The 14,814-nt window shown below is 41.5% G+C and overlaps 1 protein-coding gene across 1 annotated transcript in view; it reads left to right on the forward strand.

Moving 5' to 3' along the window:
- Positions 1-741: 741 nt before the first annotated feature.
- crtac1b (cartilage acidic protein 1b) overlaps positions 742-14,814 on the forward strand; it is a 55,666-nt gene continuing 41,593 nt past the window's right edge. The window contains exons 1-2 of the mRNA XM_036960507.1: positions 742-950; positions 10,113-10,303. Coding sequence (XP_036816402.1) covers positions 10,116-10,303 — 188 coding nt within the window. The 5' untranslated portion in view covers positions 742-950; positions 10,113-10,115. The remainder of the gene's footprint in view (positions 951-10,112; positions 10,304-14,814) is intronic.

Consider the following 14,814-nt stretch of genomic DNA (forward strand, 5'->3'; position numbering starts at 1 on the left):
CATCATATTGCAAATGGAGAAAACATATGCCTTATGCACAAGTAAAAAAAATATGATAATAAAGCATGACTAAAGTATGTTGATAAAGTTCTTATACATGTGTAATTGACACAAAAATCGAAAGAATTTTGAAAAAAGGTCCAGAAAGCACTTTTTTAAGGATGTGTGAAGTTTTTTACCAAATTTTGACATTTTTGACTTTTGACTTTTGACTTCCTATGAAATCATATTGCAAATGGACAAAACATATGCCTTATGCGCATGTACTTAAAAAAATTATATATATGATGACAAAAGTATACTCATACAGTACTTACCCATGTGTAATTGACAAAAAACTCGAAAGAATTTCGAAAAAAGGTCCAGAAAGCACTTTTTTAAGGGTTTTTAAGTTTTTTTTAAAAAATGTCATTTTTCAAAATTTGGCTTTTGGATGTTGACTTGGGTGCCATTTGCAATATGAAATGCCCCGGTGGAACGCACACGCCCCCTATTGGAATTTTGAAGTGTTACAATTGGCAATTGCCATATGGCATTTGCAATATACTTTGCATGAATCAACGCCAAATTGGGTGGTATTGACCATCGTGTACATGGTTTGTCCAATGCCAATATACCGCCATTTGTTTTTGTCCAAATCAGGGGGGTATTCCCTTACATATTTTAATGAGCACCTGAGAAAATCTACACTCCACGCGCCCACGTCTCCCTTTCTGCACTATCCATTGGCTGCCTCCTAAAACTTCACGCACATGTCTGCCGATTGGTTTAAATCTGACACAAGTGATTTCATAAAGCTTTTCTTTTCTAACTAGTGTAAATGGATGAAGAAGTCTGGTACCCAAGAGACACTTGAAGTGGCTTGTCTCTACAGAATTCGCTGACTCGTCCCCTCTTACTCTTTCTGGCGCTGGAGGAATAGTTGCGTCGGTGTGTCCATGTGATTGCGAGTGAGTACCCTGGGTCTTTTGACAGTTCTGCGGCGGTAGGCTACTGTACTTAACTGGACGGAGCACAGATAGGATGCTCTGAGCGCGTCTGTGGAAGTTTAGCTCGTCATCATTCAACACAGTGATATTATGTTATATTATATCATACGAGCGCATGGCCAATGATGTGTTGATATGGGTTCTATTCTAAGCTTGTACAATATGTTCGTCGTAGGTAGGTAGGTAGTTAGGTAGTTAGGTAGGCTACTAGACTACAGTATAAAGTTGATACCCAAGTCAAAGGTTTGCGGGATTGGGTAGCCTATATGCAATATGCTGTAATGTTCAGTGATGCTGAGTAGTCGCTGCAAAACTTTTAATTTGTGTGTTATATATATTTGATATAGGAGAACAGTTGTTCCAAAGCTATTTGCAAGATAATAAATTATGGATTTGAAAGTAATGTCTGTGCAGACTATATCATTTGTATCTAGGCTAGAACGGATTTATTTATTGTAATGATTACATTAATTCATTAATGAATTAATGGTTGATAAAAAAAAAACATCTTATAACCCCTATCCTAACCCTCAAGTTAACCCTTACCCTTATCCTAGCCCTAACCTTAACCTTTACCCTAACCCTCATTCTAAACCTAACCCTAACATTAGCATATCAACAGATGGTATGTAGAGCATCTACAATGGACTATCCAAATAAAGTGTGACTCATTATTATAATTATTTTTTTATTTTAATTTTTATCGAGCTAATCAGTTATTAATTATTTTTCAGAGCTAATCAGATGTGATTGAATTGCAGTGAAATATTTAAATACATTCGTAGTTTGTGCTGAGTGTCAAGTTGGACCTATTTGAGAGCAGTAAGTGTTGTAATTGGCCATTAGTATGATTGTATAAGTGCCTTGGCTCTGATTTGAAGATGGTGTGTGTTTTTGTGTGTGATGGGGGCTTTTGCTGCTTTTCACAGAAAATCTCCTGATGAAGTAGCATTCCTCTAAACTGTTGATTGGTCAGAATGATTATGACTAAGCTCAACTCAGTGTGTCTGGAACAGTTTTAATTCACTGATGACGGCTCTCTCTCTCGTGTGTGTGTGTGTGTGTGTGTGTGTGTGTGTGTGTGTGTGTGTGTGTGTGTGTGTGTGTGTGTGTGTGTGTGTGTGTGTGTGTGTGTGTGTGTGTGTGTGTGTGTGTGTGTGTGTGTGTGTGTGTGTGTGTGTGTGTGTGGTGCAGTAATGGTGTCCTTCACAGAGAGGAGCCTCCATACAGCGTGTTGTGTAAGTGAAGATGCTGGTGCTGCATGGGGCTCTTTGTCGCAGTCTTATCAAGATTTGAGCACGGCGTGAACACTTGCTGATGTTTGCATACTGAACTGTAATGGCCTCTTTATGGCCCCATAAATAAAGTCCAAAACATCTCACCATTTCAAACGACAGTGTTCCAATCTGTCAAATCATCTTATTTCGTTATTGAGAGTGATATTCTATTGTATTGAAGGAGAGAATTTGGTTATTTTCCATAAAGAAAGCAGGTTTTGGACTATATTTCTGTATTGTTCACTGATGTCCGAGTTGTTGGTTGTGTGAGAGTGGGTTTTGATTTAGTCGGCATATCCGTAACTGAGGTTACTCACAGCTCAAATACAACCATGATATATCATATATGACAAACATATTTCATAGGAGTCATAGCTAAGTACTTTAGAACTTCCTAAACTCTTGTAGGGAGGGGTGTGGAGAGCAATGTGATAAGGGACGTCCCAGAGAGTGTAATGTGTTTTACTGCAGTGCGAGGTAGTTGAGAAACAGGCAGGAGACACTCAGATCTGTCCTTGAGGTACAGTAGTACCGTAGAAGCGTAATGTACTAGCAGGGTCCCGTTCTGTCCTCTCTGCTCCTCTCCTGTTGTGAAAGAGCTGGACTGGTGAAAGCAAAAATACTTGGTAGACGTTTTGTTGTCCGTGCAGGGGAATGAGAAATGAGAAGAAAGATACTTTTTAGACTGTTGAGATTAACACAGTTCCAACTCTTGGATAAGTGCAAATTAAGAAAGGAGGGGAAGAGAGGATGCCACGTTAGACCATTGAGATGCAGCTGCTGTCTCATTGCAGCAGTAGAGCTTGTGTAAGACCTCTGTCTTGGTTTGGCACCAAGCTAGCTTAACAAAGGATCTAATAATAAATCAAATCAAATTTTATTGTCACATACACATGGTTAGCGGATGTTATTGCGAGTGTAGCAAAATGCTTGTGCTTCTAGTTCTGACAGTGCAGCAATATCTAACAAGTAATATCTAACAATTCCACAACAAATAGCTAATACACACAAATCTAAGCAAAGGAATGGAATAAGAATATATAAATATACAAATATATGGATGAGCAATGACAGAGTGGCATAAGCTAAGCTGCAATAGATAGTATAAAATACAGTATATACATATGAGATGAGTAATGCAAGATATGTAAACATTATTAAAGTGGCATTATTAAAGTGACTACTGTTACATTTATTAAAGTGGCCAATGATTTCAAGTCTGTATGTAGGCAGCAGCCTCTCTGTGCTAGTGATGGCTGTTTAACAGTCTGATGTCCTTGAGATAGAAGCTGTTTTTCAGTCTCTTGGTCCCAGCTTTGATGCACCTGTACTGACCTCGCCTTCTGGATGGTAGCGGGGTGAATAGATAGTGGCTCGGGTTGTTTTGTCCTTGATTATCTTTTTGGTCTTCCTGTGACATTGTGTGCTGTAGGTGTCCTGGAGGGCAGGTAGTTTGCCCCCGGTGATGCGTTGTGCAGACCGCACCACCATCTGGAGAGCCTTGTGGTTGTGTGAGGTTCAGTTGCCATACCAGGTGGTGATACAGCTCACAGGATGCTCCTAATTGTACATCTGTAAACGTTTGTGAGGGTTTTAGGTGACAAGCTAAATTTCTTCAGCCTCCTGAGGTTGAAGAGGCGCTGTTGCACCTTCTTCACCACACTGTCTGTGTGAGGGGACCATTTCAGTTTGTCCATTTCAGTTTGTCCCTCACCTCCTCCCTGTAGGCGGTCTCGTCATTGTTGGTAATCAAGCCTGCTACTGCTGTGTCGTCTGCAATCTTGATGATTGAGTTGGAGGCGTGCATGGCCACGCAGTCATGGGTGAACAGGTATTATAGGAGGGGGCTGAGCACACACCCTTGTGGGGCCCCAGTTTTGAGGTTCAGCAAAGTGGAGATGTTGTTTGCTACTATTCACCACCTGGGGGCGGCCTGCCAGGAAGTTCAGGACCCAATTGCACAGGGCGGGGTTGAGACCTAGGGCTTCAAGCTTAATGATGAGCTTGGAGGGTACTATGGTGTTGAATGCTGAGCTATAGTCTATGAAGTCTTACAGAGGTATTCCTCTTGTCCAGATGGGATAGGACAGTGTGCGGTGTGATGGCGATTGCATCATCTGTTGACCTATTTAGGTGGTAAGCAAATTGAAGTGGGTCTAGGGTGACAGTTAAGGTGAAGGTTATATGATCCTTGACTAGTCTCTCAAAGCACTTCATGATGACAGAAGTGAGTGCTACGGGGCGATAGTCATTTAGTTCAGTCACCTTTGCATTCTTGGGTACAGGAACAATGGTAGCCATCTTGAAGCATGTGGGGACAGCAGACAGGGGTAGGGAGAGATTGAATATGTCTATAAACACATCCGCCAGCGGGTCTGCGCATCAAATCAAATCAAATCAAATTTATTTATATAGCCCTTCGTACATCAGCTGATATCTCAAAGTGCTGTACAGAAACCCAGCCTAAAACCCCAAACAGCAAGCAATGCAGGTGTAGAAGCACGCATGCTCTGTGGACACGGCTAGGGATCCTTGCGAGGGTTAACACGTTTAGATGTCTTGCTCAAATCGGCCACGGGGAAGGATAACCCACTGTCCTTGGTAGCGGGCCTCGTCGGTGGCACTGTATTATCCTCAAAGTGGGCAAAAAAGGTGTTTTAGTTTGTCTGCTCAGAAATTAGACGTATATGGCAGGGTCTACAGACGATCTTGGACTTCAAAACAAAAACCAGCCATGTCACGGATACCACCGGAGGGAATAACTACACTGTATTCGGCCATATTCTCAATCACCTTTCCATGGTTAAATGTGGTGGTTCACACTTTCACTTTCACACTTTCAGTTTTGCCCAAATGACGCCATCTATCCACAGTTTCTGGTTAGGGTAGGTTTTAATAGTCACAGTGGGTACAACATCCCCTATACACTTCCTTATAAACACACTCACCGAATCAGCGCATACGTTGATAATATTCTTTGAGGCCACCCGGAACATATCCCAGTCCGCATGATCAAAACAATCTTGAAGCATGGATTCCGATTTGTCAGACCAGCGTTGAATAGTCCTTTGCACGGGTACTTCCTGTTTGAGTTTCTGCCTATAGGAAGGGTCAGATTTGGTCAGATTTGACGAAAGGAAGGCGCGGGAGGGAATTGTTTGCGTCACGGAAGTTACGATAACAGTGGTCCTGTGTTTTTCCAGCGCAATTGTTGCAATCAATATACTGGTAGAATTTAGGTAGCCTTGTTCTCAAATATGCTTTGTTAAAATCGACCAGCTACAATAAATGCAGCCTCAGTATATATAGTTTCCAGTTTGCATAAAGTCCAGTGAGGTTCCTTGAGGGCCGTCATGGTATCGTCTTGAGGGGGGGATATACACGGCTGTGACAATAATCGATGAGAATTCTCTAGGGAGATAATATGGTCGCATTTGATTGTGAGGAATTCTAGGTCAGGTGAAAAATAAAAAAAAAGGACTTGAGTTATTGTATGTTGTTACAATTATACCATGAGTCATTAATCATGAAACATACACCCCAGCACTTCTTCTTCCTGGAGATGTTTATTCCTGTCGGCGCAACGCACTGAGAATCCAGGTGGCTGTACCGACTCAGACAGCATATCCCGAGAGAGCCATGTTTCTGTGAAACAGAGTATGGTACAATCCCTGATGTCTCTCTAGAAAGCAATCCTTGCCCTGATTTCATTGACCCTGTTATCTAGGGACTGGACATTAGCGAGTAATATACTTGGAAGCGGTGGGTGGTGTGTGCGCCTCCGCCTCTCCCTCTTCTCCGGCGGCGTTGTTTTGGTAAGGCCTCTGGAATCAGTTAAAATTCCCTGGGTGGGAAAGTCGTATTCCTGGTCATTGTGCTGGTAAGTAGACGTCACTCTGATATCCAGTAATTCTTCCCGGCTGTATGTAATAACACTTAAGATTTTCTGGGCTAACAATGTAAAACAAAATACTGCAAAGTTTCTTAAGGACTAGAAGCGAGACAGCCCTCTCTGTCGGTGCCATCTTGCCACGGATCCCCCCGGTACTGATGCTCATTCGTTTCACCAGCTCCGGAGGTCTACGTCACTGGCCTTCTAGGCGTCACTGGATTGGATTCATTACCACCAACCCCGGACTGTCTTGTCTTATTACGCACACCTGGTTCCCTGCCTCCTATCATTATACAACGTGACACATCTTTAATCTTTGTAGTAGGGTAGGAGTGTGCAGCATCGGGTAATTATTAATTGATCAATACATGTACTTTGTTAGTTTGTTTCTATTTAAGTGGTATACCCTTAAACTTTCTCACCAACCACTGGCCAACATTGCACCTATAAAACATTACACATTTTCCTTCATATTTTGTGTAGTTATAGTTTTTCAGTCAAAGTTCCATTACTCATCTATCCCTTCCTGTCCTCCCCTTTTATAATATATGTTCTGCCCTCTTATCTATTACAGAGCATTAGCAGGCCTGTAAAATGGCCTGTATTTCTCAGACTCATCAGTCATTATGCCTGCTTCTAATGGGTAGAAACGGCCACATCTCTTCCCTTCTCTACCATTCATTAACCCAGAGGCGATGAACGCAAGACTTTGCTGAACGCTACCCTCTTATCACTGTGCTGCCCACACACACGGCCAAGGAGGCTGGTGGGAGGAGCTATAGGAGGACGGGCTCATTGTAATGGCTGGAATGGAACTGTATCAAACATATGGAAAGCTCATGTTTGACTCCGTCCTAATTTATTTAATTCCAGCCCGTCCACTTATAGCCCCTCCCACCAGCCTCCCCTGACACGCGAATGTACACATGAATGTGCACACACACACACACACACACACACACATAGATGCAAGCACAAACTTACACATGCATGCCGCACGCTCACACAAACACACACACAAACACAGCTTGCTATTACCCTACCCCGATTACTGGGACAATGATGCCGTTTTATCTCAAATTGAATTGTTGAGGAGGATGTTAAAGAGTCATATATCACCCAGACAGAGGCAAAGCAGAACGGTGTGTGTAAGCACTAAGCAGTGAGTGAATCCACAGCACCAGGGAGCTGAGATGAGAATGGTTCTGTTGTATTACATTAGAACTGAGGGACTGTGATGATGGCTTTTGGTGTTTATACAGTCAGTTGGTAAATCAAGTTGTCAGCTTTTATAAGGCCATCAGGTTCAGTGTGTGTATGTGTATGTGTGTGTGTGTGTGTGTGCTTGACATTTACAACGGGAATGACCTTCCCCAGCGGTCAAAACTGGTTGCCATTTCCTCGTTATGACGCCATGATCAGGTTGTATACTGGTTGTAGAAGACTGTTTTGTTATTGTCTTTTTAGTGGTCAGAATGATTTTTTATGAAGACAAGACGAGAGCCTTGCAACCAACGGGCATAATGTAATGCTGTGCTACGCATTACAGCCCACAAGAATAAACTAGCCGATCTGTGTCAAGTGATTATGATACCAGACAGCTGCTTCTAGGTTCTCTACTCCCACCCGCATTGAAATATCGAGCACCAGGAGCATCAAAAACCATATGCCATTTGAAATAACTTTATTAGCCTAAATTATATTTTGATAAAAAAAAAAAAAAAATGAATCACGAAATTTAGTTCCACATTTCAAATATGGACAGTCCAGGAATATTTTAGTCCAGATCTTGATAAGAAATGGCCATACCAGACAATTATTTTAAAGACAGTGGTATTTAATGGACTGCATAGATTGGAAACTGACCAAATAGTAAGAGTAGGGTACACCAACATAAGTTTTCCATGCATACAAAAATTGCCACAGTAGAGATTATTTCAGTTGTACGTAATGATTGTTAAATTGTCTGGTCAAAATGTAGGACTAAGTTTTTCCGATGATAATACCCACCAGAGGGCGAATATACAGTACCAGTCAAAAGTTTGGATACACCTACTCATTCAAGGGTTTTTCTTTATTTTTACTATTTTCTACATTGTAGAATAATAGTGAAGACTTCAAAACTATGAAATAACACCTAAACAAATTAAAATATATTTTAGATTTTAGATTCTAGCCACCCTTTGCCTTGATGACAGCTTTGCACACTCTTGGCATTCTCTCAACCAGCTTCACGAGGTAGTTACCTGGAATGCATTTCAATTAACAGGTGTGCCATGTTAAAAGTACATTTTTAAAATTGATTTCCTTCTTAATGTGTTTGAGCCAATCAGTTGTGTTGTGGCAAGGTAGGGTAGGTATACATAAGGTAGTCCTATTTGGTAAAAGACCAAGTCCATATTATGGCAAGAACAGCTCAAATAAGTAAAGATAAATGACAGTCAAGCATTACTTTAAGGCATGAAGGTCAAGAATTTTGAAAATTTCTTCAAGTGCATTTACATAAACCATAAAGTGCTATGATGAAACTGGCTCTCATGAGGATCGCCACAGGAAAAAGATGCAGAGTTACCTCTGTTGCAGAGGATAAGTTAATTAGAGTTACCAGCCTCAGAAATTAGAGCCCAAATAAATGCTTCACAGAGTTCAAGAAACAGACACATCTCAACATCCACTGTTTAGAGGAGACTGCGTGAATCAGGCCTTCAAGGTTGAATTGCTGCAAAGAAACCACTATTAAAAGACACCAATAATAAGAAGAGACTTGCTTGGGCCACGAAACACGAGCAATGGACATTAGACCAGTGGAAATCTGTCCTTTGGTCTGATGAGTCCAAATTTGAGTTTTTTAGTGAGACGTGAAGTAGGTGAATGGAGGATCTCCACGTGTGTGGTTCCCACCGTGAAGCATGGAGGAGGAGGTGTGATGGTGTGGGGGTGCTTTGCTGGTGACACTGTCTGTGATTTATTTAGAAGTCAATGCACACTTAATCAGCATGTTTACTACAGCATTCTGCAGCGATACGCCATCCCGTCTTTCAACAGGACAATGACCCAAAACACACCTCCAGGCTGTGTAAGGGCTATTTGACCAAGAAGGAGAGTGATGTTGTGTTGCATCAGATGACCTGGCCTCCACAGTCACCAGACCTCAACCCAATTGAGATAGTTTGGGATGAGTTGGACCACAGAGCGAAGGAAATGCAGCCAGCAAGTGCTCAGAATGTTGGAAAAGGCACACCTGTTAATTGAAATGCATTTCAGGTGAAATGCATTTCCTCATGAAGCTGGTTGTGCTATTTCAGATTTTTGATGCCTTACCTATTATTCTACAACGTAGAAAATAGTAAAAACAAAGAAAAACCCTTGAATGAGTAGGTGTGACCAAACTTTTGACTGGTATTGTATATTCAAAGATCTTGGTAGCAAGCAGGACAGAAGGTGTCATCGACATCAGCTTTTAGGGTGCAGTTATGAGGTGACCAATAATGGTTGCAAATGAGATCAGCTGTGTTGGTGAATTTAGCACTTATTGATGGTTTAATGCGAGATCAACTGGTGATAATCTGGTGGCCATCGATGGTTACAATATGCCTGACACCTTTTCCATTACATTTTGTTATGAAAAAAACAAGTATTTACCTGGTTGTAATAGTGACTATTTGGTTTGGTTCTGGTTATAATCTTCTCAACCAGAAAGACAGTTTTCATCCAGAATGTGATGTCAATGTGATGTCATATTTTCACCTCCACTGCCCAGCTGTTCTGAGGGTGTGGAGGGTTGCAAAATTATGCTAACTTGACCAAAATATAAAGGTTATCCAGAAGTCCTGCTTAGAAGATTTCTGGAATCAGAAGGGAATATGCAGAAAATGTAGAATTTTCCAACCAGGATTTCCAGAAAAGGAACGATGCTAAAATTTTGCATCCCTAAGGTTGTGATTCTGTCTGCAGGTGATGATGTCCCTGTGGGTGTGTATATTCCTCCCTGTCCTCTCTGCGGCCCAACGGTCAGAGCCCATGTTCTCAGCGGTCACAGAGACCATGCTTCCTCCGGACTATGACAACAATCCCACCCAGCTTAACTACGGAGTGGCTGTCACCGACGTAGACAACGATGGAGACCTTGAGATGTTTGTAGCCGGGTGAGTGAGTGACATGGTCATTAGAACTAATCAGAACTAGTCAGAATTGGTCAGAACCAGTCAGAATGTGTCAGATCCAGAATATGTTAGACATAGGAGGCAGTGGATGATCTGGAGATGTTCATAGCCAGGTGAGTAAGTTAGAAGGTCTCAGAACCAGTCAAAAGAACTTAGAATAACTTATTTACCCTCAGAGGTGTAGCAAGCCAGTTGCCGTGATAAAAGTTTTTTGTTGTTGTACACTCTCCTCAAACAATAGCATGGCATTTTTTACTGTAATAGCTACTGTAAATTGGACAGTGCAGTTAGATTAACACAAATGTAAGATTTCTGCCCATATAAGACATGTCTATGTCCAGGAAAGTTTGTTGTTACTTACAACGTCATGCTAATCACATTAGGGCCCTTTAGCTCAACACTCCTGGTATAGGGACACCGATCCCGTAGAGGTTTGTGTTTCCAAGTCTATACTGTTGTTGTGTAAACAAATTGCATATATGCTTTCACTGGACATCGTCATTGGTTTTGAAAACTATTATAAATAAACAGCACAACGCAGAAGCGTCAATTATTGAGAAAGTGGCACACATTTTTACCCATTTATAAAAATAAAAAACTGAAATATCACATTTACGTAAGGATTCAGACCCTTTACTCAGTACTTCGTTAAAGCACCTTTGGCAGCGATTACAGCCTTGAGGCTTCTTGGGTATGACACTACAAGCTTGGCACACCTGTATTTGGGGAGTTTCTCCCATTCTTTTCTGCAGATCCTCTCAAGCTCTGTCAGGTTGGAAAGGGACCGTTGCTGCACAGCTATATTCAGGTCTCTCCAGAGATGTTTGATCCGGTTCAAGTCGGGGCTCTGGCTGGGCCACTCAAGGACATTCAGAGCCTTGTCCCGAAGTCACCCTTGCATTCTCTTGGCTGTGTGCTTAGGGTTGTTGTCCTGTTGGAAGGTGAACCTTCACCCCAGTCTGAGGTCCTGAGCTCTCTGGAGCAGGATGTCAAGGATGTCTCTGTACTTTGCTTCGTTCATCTTTGCCTCGATCCTGGCTAGTCTCCCAGTCCCTGCCATTGAAAAACATCCCCACAACATTATGTGGCCACCACCATGCTTCACCGTAGGGATGGTACCATGTTTCCTCCAGACGTCATGAGAGTTCCCTTAGTTCAATCTTGGTTTCCTCATACCAGAAAATCTTGTTTCTTGAGATCTGAGAGTCTTTAGGTGCCTTTTGACAAACTCCAAGCAGGCTGTCATATGCCTTTTACTGAGGAGTGGTTTCTGTTTGGCCACTCTACCATAAAGGCCTGAGGGGTAAAGTGCTGCAGAGATGGTTGTCCTTCTGGAAGGTTCTCCCATCTCCACAGATGAACTCTAGAGCTCTGTCAGAGTGACCATTGGCTTCTTGGTCACCTCCCTGACCAAGGCCCTTCTCCTCCGATTGCTCAGTTAGGCCGGGCGGCCACCTCTAGGAAGAGTCTTGGTGGTTTCAAACTTCTTCCATTTAAGAATGCCACTGTGCTCGTGGAGACCTTCAATGATGCAGAAATGTTTTGGTACCCTTCCCTAGATCTGTGCTTCGACACAATCCTGTCTCGGAGCTCTACGGACAATTCCTTTGACCTCATGGCTTGGTTTGTGCTCTAACATGCACTGTCAACTGTGGGTTCTTATATAGACAGGTGTGTGCCTTTCCAAGTCATGTCCAATCAATTGAATTTACCACAGGTCGACTCCAATCAAGTTGTAGGAACATCTCAAGGATGATCAATGGAAACAGGTGCACCTGAGCTCAATTTTGAGTCTCATAGCAAAGATTCTGAATATGTAGTAAATAAGGAATATTATTTTTTTAATCAATTTGCAACATTTTCTAAAAACCTGTTTTTGCTTTGTCTTTATGGGGTATTGTGTGTAGATTGCTGATTTGTTTTTATTTAATCCGTTGTAGAATAAGGCTGTAACAAAATGTGGAAAAAAGTCAAGGGGTCTGAATACTTTCTGAAGGCACTGTATATGACTCTGGTCAAAACTGTTATAAAACAGCCTATTCAATATACTCTTAATTATGTTTGACCTTGTTACATTTATTCCTGCTTCAAGAAAATCCACAAGGGCATGTTTTATAGAAAATTCACAGGGTGGCCAAAATGACATCAACCTTTATGTAACATTACAGAAACAAACCTAAAACAACCTCTATTCTGTTTAAATTCACTCCTGCCTCAAGAAAATCCACCATGACATGCTTCAACAGTAAGTGAAATACAAGGTGGTACTATCACAAATTATGTCTATTACAGATAATTACATAACAAAATGTCTTCTCTGTTATAAAATGTGAAATCCCATTCTGTTTCAAGAGGAAAATTGATTTGTTCTCACAGTAACAGGAGAATCAGGGAGTTTATAGCAGTAAAACGCTTTCTTCCATTTATGGACCTAAGAGACAATTACAGCGATTCCAAGACAAGATAGTGATCTCTCCAATAACCCCAACAAGGTGGGAAAAATGGAAAGTGATGTATCGTTTGCTTAACTAAAGTTTAAATAGGTCCGTAGCTCTTGCTCTTATGTTAAGGTATCTTTACTTCACTGAACTAAACATAAGAGGAAAGGGATCTGTCATTTCTGACCAAGAGGACCAGATTAAGGGTAGGAAGTGTTCTGTCACTCACTTAGCTAAATGTACAAGAAAAGGGGGGAAGAGATCTGTCATTTTCTGAGCTAATGGAAGAGAGAGAAGGGCTGAACAAGGATGAAAAAGAAAGTGTTTTACAGGATGAAAGTGTATAAGGGTGTCCTGAGTCTTCGACAAGTGGTGCTCATGAGAATGGATAATGCTGGGTGGCGCTACACTGATAGAGGTTTGGCGAGACTGCAGTATACAGGAGAGTGGAGGGAGGGGCAGAGACAGGGATGGTGAAATTAAGCACTGTCATCCCATGACTATGATATAGTTTAGTGAAGTGTGGCATCTAGTTGAAGTTAAGTGATTGGAAGTTCAATAAGAAGTGGTCAAACCTTTCATCGGAGCAGGCTGGTAACCTTCACATTGTCTGAAGATCCCCTTCTCTTCTCCTTTATTCATTATTCATGACAAATGGCCAGATTTGAACCAGGTGCATATATTTTCTAAAGGGAACATTGAGGACACAGATTAAATAATGGTGAGATATATAAAAAAAAAGTAAATTGTAAATGAACATAGTTTAATGTTTTAGATTTTATTTTTTGGTGTTTTAACCTCGCTGAAAAAAACTGGCACTTTGGAAGTAAACCTGTCCCTCAGACATAAAATACTGGGACATAGCCTACTGTATACATGTATATCTTTGAGCAGCATTATTATTCCATAGACACATATTTTGACATAGTTCAGTCTCAACCTCTCTCCCCAGAACCAGATCTCACGCGATATTTGGTTCTGGGTTGCCGAGATGAGACACAGTTTAATGTATGTCTATGCTCCATAGAACACATCTATAGTCAAAGTATGAGACAGGTTGTCGGTGAATTCCTGAGGTCAGATAAGGGTATGTGCTATCCGGGATCCCCGGGACGTCCCTACCCAATTGAGGTTGACATTTTAAAATGGTTAAAGTAAGAGTTATGGTTAAGGGTAAGGGGAGGGGTTAAATTTAAGGTTTAAGTTTTAGGGTTGGGACGTCCCAAGGATGATGGATAGCACTGATCTTCAGATAAGTGTCCATAAATGAGAGGTTTACTCTGTTTGACCTCCTATCATCTCTCTGCTCCATCTATGGCCTATAGCATCCAGCCTTTAACATCTACAGCCTATAACAAACAGCCTATAACATCTACTGCCTATAACATCCAGCCTATGTGTACCGGTGTGTGTATAGCACTTTGTGACATCTGATGTTAAAAGGGCTTTATAAATACAGTGCCTTGCGAAAGTATTCGGCCCCCTTGAACTTTGCGACCTTTTGCCACATTTCAGGCTTCAAACAAAGATATAAAACTGTATTTTTTTGTGAAGAATCAACAACAAGTGGGACACAATCATGAAGTGGAACGACATTTATTGGATATTTTAAACTTTTTTAACAAATCAAAAACTGAAAAATTGGGCGTGCAAAATTATTCAGCCCCCTTAAGTTAATACTTTGTAGAGCCACCTTTTGCTGCGATTACAGCTGTAAGTCGCTTGGGGTATGTCTCTATCAGTTTTGCACATCGAGAGACTGACATTTTTTCCCATTCCTCCTTGCAAAACAGCTCGAGCTCAGTGAGGTTGGATGGAGAGCATTTGTGAACAGCAGTTTTCAGTTCTTTCCACAGATTCTCGATTGGATTCAGGTCTGGACTTTGACTTGGCCATTCTAACACCTGGATATGTTTATTTTTGAACCATTCCATTGTAGATTTTGCTTTATGTTTTGGATCATTGTCTTGTTGGAAGACAAATCTCCGTCCCAGTCTCAGGTCTTTTGCAGACTCCATCAGGTTTTCTTCCAGAATGGTCCTGTATTTTCCTCCA

Source organism: Oncorhynchus mykiss, chromosome 23, assembly GCF_013265735.2.
Source record: "Oncorhynchus mykiss isolate Arlee chromosome 23, USDA_OmykA_1.1, whole genome shotgun sequence".
NCBI classification, from domain to species: Eukaryota; Metazoa; Chordata; class Actinopteri; order Salmoniformes; family Salmonidae; genus Oncorhynchus; species Oncorhynchus mykiss.